At 50.2% G+C, this 12,276-nt stretch overlaps 1 protein-coding gene across 3 annotated transcripts in view; it reads right to left on the bottom strand.

Annotated features, from left to right (window-relative positions):
• Positions 1–4,063: 4,063 nt before the first annotated feature.
• Ints9 (integrator complex subunit 9) overlaps positions 4,064–12,276 on the bottom strand; it is a 91,494-nt gene continuing 83,281 nt past the window's right edge. For 2 of the 3 annotated variants that reach the window (XM_031362712.1, XM_031362714.1), the window contains 5 exons: positions 11,243–11,367; positions 9,445–9,612; positions 7,309–7,407; positions 6,307–6,444; positions 4,064–4,623 (listed from right to left, as the gene is read on the bottom strand). In XM_031362712.1, coding sequence (XP_031218572.1) covers positions 4,447–4,623; positions 6,307–6,444; positions 7,309–7,407; positions 9,445–9,612; positions 11,243–11,367 — 707 coding nt within the window. In that variant the 3' untranslated portion in view covers positions 4,064–4,446. The remainder of the gene's footprint in view (positions 4,624–6,306; positions 6,445–7,308; positions 7,408–9,444; positions 9,613–11,242; positions 11,368–12,276) is intronic. The other variant, XM_031362713.1, reaches the window with a different exon arrangement.

The raw sequence follows: 12,276 nt of genomic DNA, 5'->3' as shown, positions 1-12,276 counted from the left end.
CTCAGCTACCTAGTCTCAGCTCCCAGGACCAGGACAGCTTTGTTTTCCAGTTGCTCTTTATCTTGAGGTCAAGGGCCACCCACAGAGTGACAGTCCCCGGGGTGCCTCAGGCCAGTGGACCATCTATAATGCTCCCGTCTGGGGTGGCTTTGTTAGTGAACATGGAGCTGGAGGGTGGGGCCACCTGGGGTGGCCCTGATAATTTGTCCATCTGTTTGCCCCTTTCAAACCATGAGCACAAAGGTCTTATGTTGGATTTTTGTAAAAAAAAGGAAAAAAATCAAAATAAATGGAGACTTTAACTCATGCTGTTTGGAGGTGTTTTGTTATTCAGCAAGGACAGAAGAGTTACCTGTGTCAAGGTGCCTGCCTGACTCAGTGGCTTCTACATGGCTGGATGGGAGCACTACAGCTACCGTCAGAGGATAAGGGAGCCGGACCAGCATGAGCCCAGGATGTCGGCCAGTGTTCCATTTTGCACACCAGCTACTCTGTTACTGTGGGAATCTTTAAAAAACATTTAATTTTTATTGTGTGTGAGTGTGTGTGTAAGCACATGTGTGCATCAACTTGCTAAGGCCAAAAGGGGATATCGATCTCCTGCATCTGAACTTAAGGACAGTTGTGAGCCACCTGATGTGTGTGTTGGTAACTGAAGTCCAGTGCTTGCAAAAGCAACAAGTCTCCTAACCACAGAGCCACCTCTGGCTCCTCTCAGTGTTTTAAATGAGCTGTGTGTCCTGTGCTGATCTGGCAGGGACAGCCTCTAGGAGTCCCCACGTCAGGACAGGCTTCTGTCTCTGCATCTTAGAATTTCTGCCTGGGTTAAGAGCAAGTTTTGTCTTGGGCTGTGGAGGGGACAGGTGGAAGATAGAAACCCAGGAAGGGCCTGGAGTGGCAGCCCCTGTCCTGGTTCTACAGGTAGGAGCCCAGGGCATTGACATTTAAGATGAATAGGACCTTTAAAGGCCAGCAGTGTGCACAGACTTGGGGCTCATACTGCAGGTCTTGTTACTCTTTGCCCAGGATAATGAGAGTGAAGGAGACTGCAATATGAGAATTTCTGGTTAGTTCTGCCTCAGATCCACCTGTGGAATCCAGAGTGTCTGCGGTGGCTGTCAATGGTACTATCACTCAAGTGTTTGAGTTGGTTATAGATGTTGAGGTTTGGGTGTGGGGTCTGTGGTGGAGTATGTGTGCTCACATGGGCTGCTCACAGCACTGGTGGGGTCAAAGCTATCTGCTAGGTGCAGGCTTTCCATAAGACGTCAAGTCCACTCTGGCACACAAGAACAGATGTAACTGACTAAAGTAAAGCAAACTGCTTGCCTCTCCATGTGTTTCAAATGCTGCAGCTGCCTTGGGGTGTCTCCAGACAGAGCAACCCTGCTGGCTGACGGTGTCCTGTGTATGTCGATGCTCCACTTCACCCACTGAAGGAGGAGCATCTAGGGGTACAGCCCCAAGGAAGCCATCAGTGGGCCCCTGAACGAGTGTGGCAAGCTGAACCTATGGCCAATTTGGGGGAGAGCACAGGCAGAGTGGACTGGATTGCTCCCAAGGTACCCAGACATTTAGTGAGCTTGGGGGCAGTTGTGGGTTGGAGTTCACACCTTCTGCAGGGGGAGGCAGCAGGAAGGGTGGACAGGGGTAGCTATCTTGAAATCAGCCATTTGTGTGTCTCAGTGATGATTGAGCCAGGTGCACAGACCTGTAGTCCAAGTACTCAAGAAGCAGGAGGATTGCCTGGAGTTTAAGGACATCTTGGACACTTGGACGCTTCCCCGAGTTCAGCTATTTCAAACCAAGCTGCTGTGAACATTTGCCGAGCAGGTTCTTTCGTGGCTCCTCCCACCTCTTTGCAGTGAATACCTGTGAGTGTGGTCGCTGGGGGATTCTCGGTTTCTGAGGGTCTGGGGGGCCTATTTCTGAAAGTGCATTTTGTATTTGCAGTGATGCTGAGGGGTGTTCAGTTTCCACGTGCTCGGCAGCCTGGGGGTGCTTCCAGTTTTGGGCTCAAGGTTCAGACCACATTTCCTGGTGACTGGTGATAGTAAGTAAACACCTTCTAAACTTTAACACGCTGCTTTTCTTACTCCATTTGTTCTCCGACATTTTCATACATACATGTGTGTAACTCACCTGATCACCCCAATGCCTTGTTTTGTGACCCAGCTGAGTTTAGCCAGGGCTGTCTGTGTGACCATGGGTATGACACTGTCCACTGAAGCCTGATGGACTTACCAGCGAGTACACTCCTCTTCTAGAATCTCTGAGTAGCCAGCAATTTAACAGAGAGGGGTAGGGTCCCATGAGCCCTTTCCTGATCCATGGTTGTTGTGGGCATGGCCAGTCTTGTGCAGGCCACAGGTAGTTAGCTGCTGAGTTCATGGTTAAGATGGCTGCCATTTTGTAGCCTTCTCTCTTTCTGCCTTTCTGCCATAGCAGTAGCAAGTTCTCCCAGCAGGGCCTATGACTTCCCAGCCATGTTTTTGACCAGGTTTACAGTAGCAGGCATAGGGCTTTCTCGCATGGAGGAAGAATTAGATCCAACCATAGAGCAGCTGTTTGCCCCTGTAGCAGCCATTCGACTGCTGCAAATGTGGGCACAGCTCGCGTGACAGGTTGGTATTGGTTCACAGAGGTAACAGCTGTTCAGGTCTTGATGCTTTCCTCCCTTAGCAGCCCACAGAGCGTTTTCCAGAACTATGAAAGCTAGCCGGCAGAGAACAAGTTCTACTGCAGGTTTGGCTTGGTTTCTGTAGCTCTTGTAACCGAAGTGTGTGGTGTCTTCAGCGACAGGGTCTTACCATACGGTTTTGTTGGACAGCCATGAGGAGTGTCAAGAGCTTGTATTAGCTTAGGGGCCTCTGAAGTCTCTCTGATGGACAACTGGCACTAGGATTTTTTCCTCCTGGAGCACATCTTCCTTCTATCAGTCTCTGCGTTAAAGATGGGGTTTCACTCTGTAGTCCTGGCTGGCTGCAACTCATGTGGACTAGGCTGACCTCCAATATATGGATCCACCTACCTCTACTTCTGCTGGGATTAAAGGTAGGTGCCACTACGCCCAGCAAAAAATTCTCTCTTTATTTGAGTTACGAGATAATAAGTTTCCATGTGGCTTTTTCGTAACCCTTCGCTGAGTTACCACCATCCACCTTACTGGCATGTTCACCATTTAGGTGTAGTCCCTGTAAGAAATCTGGGTGTGGTGGTACACACACTTTTAATCCCAGACACTGGGAGGCACAGGCAGGTGGATCTCTGTGAGTGCAGTGAGATCTTGTCTCCAAACAAACACTTTAGAAAAGGTTCTTTTCCTCTTACATACCTCAGCACAACTAAGGAAACACACACACACACACACACACACACATACACACACACACACACACACTGGTGTGGAGGCTCAGAGACGACCACAAACTCAAATGCTGACATCCTTAGAGCACCGCCCCCAGGACCCTGCTGCCTGGGGTACAGCAGCACCTGGGCACCTTGGGGAAGGAAGCAGAACGCAGAACCACAAGTGGGTGCCCTCTAAGACTACAAAAAAACCCAGAATTGACAAAAGGGGGCTCCTCAGTCTACCTTTAGTCACCTGTATCTAGGCTCGAGTGGGGATTCTTTTGTACAAAGTACCTTTCCATAGAATTGAAATGTAGCTGAATTTACTGTTTCTTATGCTTTTTTGAGACAGGGTTTCTCTGTGTAGCCCTGGCTGTCCTGGAACTCACTCTGTAGACCAGGCTGGCCTTGAATTCAGAGATCTGCCTGTCTCTGCCTCCAAGTGCTGGGATTAAAGACATGTATTGCCTGGTTGTTTGTGCCTCTCGAGACAGGGTCTTACGAGCCCGGGGGGGGGGGGGCATCACTTGCTGTGTGTCAGAGGATCGCCTTCCAGCACTGGATGCATCTGCATTTCTGTAGACAGGGCTGGTTAGTGATTAGGGCAGAGGTGCGACAGATATGCTGTGCTGTTTTCACTGCTGGGTGTAAATGCAGACTTCCCCCCAGATACTAAATCATTATTTAGACTGTAGTTCAATAGAACTGGGCATTTCTATAAAAATAATGTTTATTTTTAGCACAATGGGCCACAGAACAGAGTGAGATAGGTTTGCTTTCTAATTTTGGGACTGACCTTTATTAGGTGCAGCACTGTAGGTGGCTAAGTCCGAGCGTTACCCCCTGTGAGCCCTGAAAACACAGGCCAGGCCTTTTTTTTCACTTCCCTTAGGAAAGGATGTCTGTCATGCTGTCACTCAGAGCTGCTCAGGAGCCCAGAACTGAAAAGAACAGGGCTCTAAAAGTTCTTGGGAACAGCAGTCCAAGGAAGTCCCACTGGCAGATCCTGGCTGGAGACACTCTCCTCTCTGGGAGTCAGAGGACACCACCAGACTGTCTCTGGGTGAAGGGCCTAGGATTTCACAGATGCCCCACTCAGAACTTCTGCAGGAACCTGAGGACGAGGTCCCGCAATCGTACCCTCAGCGTCTCGTCATTGTCACAGATGATATGAGTCGAGTCTTCTTCAATCTGGATGAGTGTCTCGGCTTCCTGCAGCAGGACAATATGGCCCTTGGCTGTGTCTTCCACCTTAATGTCACTGAAGCCATGCTGTTCCAAGAGAAAAGAGAAGGACGGTGCCTCTGAGAGCAAGGCCTGCCTGGGCACTCCACACTGGCGTTCACACTCAGCACAGCTTTTTCGACATCGGAGCGAGAATCCAACTAAGAGGTTCATATTTATGAAAGGCCCCAAACACAAAAAGCTCTCAGGAAAACAGCTGATTCCTCTGCCCTTCCTGAGGGACGTGAGCACACCCAGATGCTCAGGTTCTCGGGGTCCTAGGTTGTTGACCCTGGCACCTGCCTACTTTTGGTCTCGGCAGTTCTGAGCCCCAGGGAAGGCACCACTCCTCGCAGCAGGGTACCGCTAACAAGGACTCTGGCAGAATCTCCCCAGCCACCTTTACTGATAATTATAGGATCTCCTTAAAAACCGAGAACTACTGCTAAGTTAAAGTCTCCTGGATGACACACAAGTAAAGAGCCTGAGGCAGGGACTGCCTGTTCTTGGCTGCAGGACACCTACCCGGCCTTGGAAAGGGGGTGAGACAGGGAGGGCTAAGCAGGAGAAAAAGGTAAGGTCACTGTGGAAAAGCAAGTTATTATGAGAAATAATAATTAAAAAAAGTAAAACTTGAAACTCCTGGCTCTCATCAAGAGCCCGTAAAGCCTCAAGGGAACCGTGGTTCTTTACTTGTACAGGACGGTGGGAAGATCGCAAGAGCATTTTGGGAAAATCAAAAGATAAAGAAAACCAAGCCTATGCCGGGCAGTGGTGGCACACGCCTTTGATCCCAGCACTTGGGAGGCAGAGGCAGGAGGATTTCTTAGTTCGAGGTCAGCCTGGTCTACAGAGTGAGTTCCAGGACAGCCAGAGCTACATAGAGAAAAAAACAAAACAAACAAACAAAACCCCCCCAAACAAAACAAAGCAAAACAAAACAAAAAACAAAAAAACAACCCCAAGCCTGAAACGGGAAGCCTTGATTTTGAAACGTGAAAGAAGTCAGCAGCTGAGCCAGTATGGTTATTATAGCTTAGCCACCCCTGCCATCACAACCCATCCTCCTCTTCCTAGTAAGGGTGATACTGTGGAAACATTAACTGTCACAATCCTGTGACAAAGACAAAAGTATGAAGCTCTTTAAGGTAGTGCTATCTGCACCCTCCCCGCTCCAATGCAGTCAAGAAGTCTTTCTTTTAGGCGCTGGAGCACTGCCTGCTCTTCCAGAGGTCCATGCTTTGAGTCCTAGCACTTAATTGGCAGCCGTAACTGTTTGTAACTCATTTCAGGGGAATCTGACCTCCTCTTCTGGCCACCATGGGCACCAGGCATACACAGGTACACAGATAAATATGCAGGCAAAACACCCCTAATACACACACAAAAAATCTCTCCTTTGAAGGAAGCAGCCATTGGGGCCCACGAGGTAGACAGCCACTGAGAAAGCACAATGTCTTCTTTCTGACTGAATCACTGACTTTCCTGGTCAGTATGCTAGCCCTCCCATCCAGTGGTGCTTTTCCTGTGGGCAGCCTGGCTCCAGAGAGGACAGGCAGCCTGTACTGTGCCACCATGCCTGCTACTCCCTAGCTGGTGACTGAAGGGCAGGGCTGGGGGTGAGGCACAGCCTGGGAAGGAAGATGTTCTTTGGCTTAGTCCATTTTGAGCCTCTCCTTGTTCTGTAACATCCTCGCACACCTTTGGGGCCAGAGCAGGCCACCAGCTCACCTTTTCCAGGGTCTGCACAAACTGTTCTACTGGGATGGACCCGCTCAGCAGAGGCTTCAGCACTTTGCAGTCAGGAACGTCCTCGCTCACCCGCTTCCTCTTCTTACTGCTGGTGGGCTGGGTGGGCTTGGGAGGGGGCTAGGGCAGAGGGAAGGCATGGCTCTCAGTGAGCACCTCTTCACTGACTCAGTGGCCATGACCTGCTGGCCCGGCGTGAGAACCAGGCTCAGCAGCTGGGTTCCACCTGAGTTAATGCAACCATATGCTTGGGATCATATCTGCCTTACAGCAGGAACCAGGTTTGCATTTCCAGGGATTCCACTACTTGCCAATGAAATCTCTTCTAACAGTCACTGGCAGTCACAGCCATGCATGCTGCAGTGTCTGGCAGGTAAACCACGGCCATGCTACCAGGTAGTGGTAGAAAAGCATTAGGAGGTCTGAGGACTCCTGGACCCCAGGGCTCTGTGAGGATCAGCCTGGATAGTGCATGGCAGCAAGCACAGAGTGCCTAGTGCTCTAAGTGCTCTACAGGGGCACACCAGCAACTCGGCACAGCTAGGGAGGCATGCTTCTGGGGTGAGTGCTGCTCGTCCATGTGCCAGGCTTCCTACCTTCCTGCCTCTGTGCTGTGCTTGTATTTCAGGCATCATAAGAGATGGGTGCTGTCTGCAGCTCTCAGTCTCACCCTGCACTGCTCAGGTATGGGGGCTGACAAGGAACGTGCCCACGACAAGGGGGGTAATGCTGCTACTTCAAGAGCTGGGGAGCAGGAAAGTACTCGGGATAGCTTATGTGGTTTCTTTGAGGCATGTGGCCAGAGGAAGAAGCGGCTAAGAATTTGTATCAAGTGCTTTCTTTGTTTCAAGCACACACAAGTCTCACCCAACCTAAGCTGCAGTGTCTGACTAGGATATATTGGGAGCTGGTTGGATGGGCAGAACTTTCCTAAGGAAAGGGGTTTCTGGGGTCCACACCCAGCCTCCTACATGCCCTGGGTACCTGAAGCACATGTTTGTTATCCTTAGTGTGCAGCACAGCCGAGACAGTCGCCAAGGAGATGCCAGGCTTGACCTCCATGGGCACCAGGGAGTCTGCCAGCTGAAAGTGAAATGCAGGGTTTCACACAGGCTCCCTCTGAGGGGAGGAGGAATCCTGGGGTGGAGAGTGGCCAGGGGCCTAGTGGGACACAGCACTGAGCTCTTAGCATTCTCTGCCCTAGTGGCAAAGGCCTCCAAGGATGGCCATTATATTGTTCTTGGGTTTTACTTACACTGTTGTAGTCTAAAATGACCAGATAACTCAGTGCATGAATCAGGTATACACTCCACAAGTCTCCTGTCTACCACAGTGATGCAAGGAGAAAAGAAAAGAAAGAAGGGGGTAGACCATTGGCTGGGTCAGTGCCCTGGCATCATCAAAGTGCTTTGCATGGTGGCTCCTGGGGTGCTCCCTGCAGCAGGGATCATCAGGGCAGCTGCAAGATGGTGTGTGCTGGACATCGCAACGTCTGCTGGGTGCATGCCCCTGAATGCTTCCACTTCCTGACATCACTCACGGGCTCCAGACAGTCTCTGAAGTCCTCTCAGAACCTACCAGATTCCTCAGCACACACACCAGGTTCAGATTCCTTCACTCTTTCTTGTTAACCCTGTACCTTCTCTAGGTGGCCACTGCAAATGGACTACATGTTTGTTTTGTTTTTGATCCCCAGCAATTTGGTGTCTGTCAATGGCAGGACAAGTGCCTCCTACTGTGACCTGTGCAGCCACAGTACACACACTGCAGTGAGCACGGAGCTGTGGGGTCCTGGTGCTCAGGCCTGGCTATGTGCTGTCCTCAGATGTACAGCTTTCCACCAAGCCAGGCTGCCTTCATTTAAAAATAAACCTAAATGCAAGATGCCATTCCATAAGCATTGCTATTCAATGCCAATTGGGTAGCAGCAGCTTATAGCATTTAAACATCAACAAATGAGATGTGAGGGCTGCCCCATGAAGTAAAAGCGTGGGAGGGGGGTGAGGAATCCTACACTGTGGCAGTTACCTAACACCTGACTGTGCCAGGTCACATCCTTCACCTCCACCCTGTTCACAGTCTGCCACATAAGTGACTGTTCTCTTCACAGTTCAGGCTGGCATAGCGGGCCTGAGGATGGCATTCTGGGGACCAAGCTGGTGAGAGATTCCCTGGGTAGCAACACCTCTGGCTCCATGGGAGGCAGTCCAGAGCCCCACACTCATGCAGCCTAGGTCAACACTCCCCAATGCCTCATAGAATAGAACCAGGAGGTCCATCTTCTATGAGAACAGGCCTAAGGACTGAGAGCTGTTTGTAAATCCCCCTTCCTGGAAGACTAGATTAAAGAGGCTGTAGTCTGGGGAGAGGGGCTTCCTCTAACTGCAGCAGATTTTAACTCTTTCATCTCCCACACACACTTTCCAGGTCTGTGGTCAAGTGACACCAATCCTGTCCTACACTGTCTTACACGACAGCCTTGGCCCCACATGCAGCAGCACCTGGAGAAAGTACTCAGAAGCTGAAAGGATGGTGGTGGACAGAGGAGGGAGCAGAGCATCCCGAAGAGAAACCTGGAAAACCTCACACCGTGGAGCCATTTATTCAAATCAAAGATGTTTGAAGTTCTAATAGACACAGAGGAACCCATGAGCTGGAGGCCCCTGGACAGCACCCCCATTGCTCTACAGTCACTCCTTCTTACTCGTTCTCTTCCCTAATGGAGTCACCTATGTACAGCACTTCTTGGCTGTGGCATCATTTGTACAATGTGCCTTTTACATTTTCTTGTGACAGAACTCAAGATAGCACTTAGAATGCAAGCCATTTGGACTTTTAGACAGAACCTTTACACGACATGGATACAACTAAGTTTACATTTCTCCTTTCTCATACACAATTCCAGGAAGGATGAGAAACCCTCAGAGGGCACTAGCATTCTCCATGGTGGAGACTCAGGATGTCACCTGCAGGGCCACACCAGTGAAGGCTAACATAATGAGCATAACATAACTGCCCTGAGGGTCTGTGCTCTTTCCTTCTGTTTTGCGAGACTGACCCAGTCTCTGAGGGCACTCTGGTGGAAAGCAGGCTTTTAAGGGTAAAAGGGCAGCAGCTCACCTCTGGCATGATTTCAATTTTTTCATAGCGTCGTTTGAAGGGCAGGGCGAGGACCTCAGCCCGCCGATAGGACATGGCTGGTGGCTGGCAGTCGATCATGAGGTCCATCCTGTGGGACTGGGCTGGGGGTGGCTGGGTGTACTGCTCAGGACAGACCACGTGCAGGGGCTGAGGAGCAATGTGACAAGGAGGTCGTAGAAAAGGGCAGGCACTGGGTGCAGAGCAGCAGCCCCAGGCTTCTTCCCGACCCCTATTGGAGCATCCTGGAGGCTCAAGCCCACAATCAGGCCGCTAGGGCACATTCTCTCCAAGCTGCTAACCCAAGAGGGGACTAGTATGCTCAAGGAACCTAGGCAGTTGAGGGAAGGGCCTGCTACCTCTCTGTTTTCATTTTTCACTCCATCTAAGTAACTTCTGTGGTAATATCCACTGTGTCTACTCCCTAAGCTGAGCTCAGCTCCTTGGCTGCAGTCTTCCTAGGATACAAGCCCCTGACTAATGAGCAAGAATTTCGGCTTTGTGTTAGCCCAGTATTCTGGGTTTGGTATATCTTTGGCTATTCTCAGATCAGTGGAAACTGGCAGGCCACATGCCTACCTGAGTGTGACAGTGAATTAGAGACGAAACTATTTGTACAAATACCACCCAGCTGAACGGTAATGCTGGAAATCCACAGGTCAGTGAATTGCCCCTGCCCTGAGAGTTTGGATTAAGTCACAAATCCTGTGAATGAAGGTTTCCAGTGGCTAGGCCTGGTTAGATCTAATAAGCTTGTTCTTTCGCGCTAGTACTTTCAGGGCCTCGTGTTTTTCCTGACCTGGCTAAGCATCTGACAGCTCTGTCCCCTGACTCAGCCTGAGCGTCCTCTAGTCATTCACTAGAAGTGGGCACCAGACAGCCTCTGATATCTAAAATTAGCATGTGACAGAGGGGTGTGAAGCTGGCTTAGGGACTTGGACTTGATGTTGCTTAGTGACGAAAAGAACACAGCCCCTAGCCATTCCCTCTGCATGTGGACGAGCACACAGGGCACGCTGTTCACCTGAAGTGACACATTGGAGCTCCAGCATCAATCTCCCTTGCCTCTCTGGGGGTTTTTTAGCTTCCTGTTTCTTGTCACCCTGCCCTATCCTTTCTATATATGGATATCATCATGATGGCAGTCTGTGAGGAGGATGAAAGAGCTCAAGCTAGGAGGTGGAAGGAAGCAAGTACACCGACCCGCAAATGACTGGGCGAAGGAGAAAGTGTCCCTCAGCAGACACTTTCGCTCAGGGCAGCAGACCCTTCCTCTCACAGGGTCTCGGCTATCTTCCTTGTCAGCTCTAATTGTTCCCTCACCTCCACTTTCTACATTGCTTTGGTTCATCTCCTGCACTCAGTGCAGAAACCCCCACTTTACTTGAATTACTTTTCCTTTGCTTGCAGAAAATGCAAAATGGAACAACCATGAACCTACCATGTAACTCAACTCAGATTTAGGCACAGTGAGTGGCTTGGAGGGGAAGGGCATCTACATGCTTTCCTGTGGCCACACAGGTCCTCACCAAAAAGAACCTGTTCATGCCTTCTTTCCCTCCCTTTTCATTTCTTTAGAGGTGGAACTTTTTCAATGAATAATTTCAATTTTTCAATGATAATTTCATGAAGTTTGAAGGGCAACAGGCAGCATCCTACAGAACTGAAGACAGGCATCTTCAGAGCATGGCTATGTAGACTTAGCCCACAAAGAGCCACATTCAGACCCTGGCCCACAGAGAAAACAGCGACTGTAGACCCAGGCCAGTTCTTTGTTTACCTGTACTTCTTTAAGTAGCTTTGACACCTGGATGAAATTCAGTCGAGTGTCAATTGGGCAGTAGATGCACTTCATGGCCAGTGGCTGATAAGGAGCCAAGGCCTCCAGGTAGGAGAAATCTGGTTCTAGAAAAGTATAAACCAGGAACTTTAATATTCAGGCAGAGACAACATTGAGGCAGCTGCAGCTGATGTGGTCAGGGCCAAGCAGACAGTCCTCATCAGGGAAGCATGCGCAAAGACACGGTATGATCCATGGGAAGAAGGGGGCCCCATAAGGAGCCAGGAGGCTGCTGGAGGCATGGGTGCAGGCTCAAAGCTTACGAAACACAGAGAAGATGAGACAAATACATGATAGATAAGGAAATGGACTTTTTTTCTAAACAAATTGTCAGCTCAAAATGGAGAGGAAAAGGAACCGTGTGTGGCTGTACACTTTGGAGGCTGAGGCAGGGGACTGCTAGCTTAAGGCCACTCTGGGCTACATAGTGAAGACTATCCCAAGAAGAAGAAGAAAAGTAAAGGCATAGAAAGTTGCCATTTGGCAAGCACCACAGTGATAATTTATTCAGGCTGGAATCATTAATCAGTGCTAAAACTCTAGATAGAAAGCTGGGGAAGAATGGGAGAAACATTCGCTTGTGCCCCTGCAACAGCTGAACAGAAGGGCTGGAAAGATGGTGTAGCAGTTAGAACCTCTTCCAGAGGTCTGGAGTTCAATTCCCAACAACCACATGCTGTCTCGCAGCCATCTATAACGAGATCTGGGGGCTCAAGCTCTGCAGCCAGTCCCTCAACACCCAGAGGAAGCTTCACTCCCAGGCGCTCTGACATACCCAGGATCAGACAGAGGTAAGCAGGAACCAACATCTGTCCCAACACTGGGAGTAACTGGGACCAGTGGGACCAGGCACACAGGAACTCTACCAGCCCAGTGACTCTGGTTCCTTCCGGTCTGTCTGGGTTAGTTTTGAGCAGACCTTGGGCACAAGCTCTGCAGCCAGTCCCACAACTCACAGAGAAAGCCATACTCCC

This window comes from Mastomys coucha, unplaced genomic scaffold, assembly GCF_008632895.1.
Source record: "Mastomys coucha isolate ucsf_1 unplaced genomic scaffold, UCSF_Mcou_1 pScaffold9, whole genome shotgun sequence".
Lineage (NCBI taxonomy): Eukaryota > Metazoa > Chordata > Mammalia > Rodentia > Muridae > Mastomys > Mastomys coucha.
This window is presented reverse-complemented; position numbering and strand designations above follow the sequence as displayed.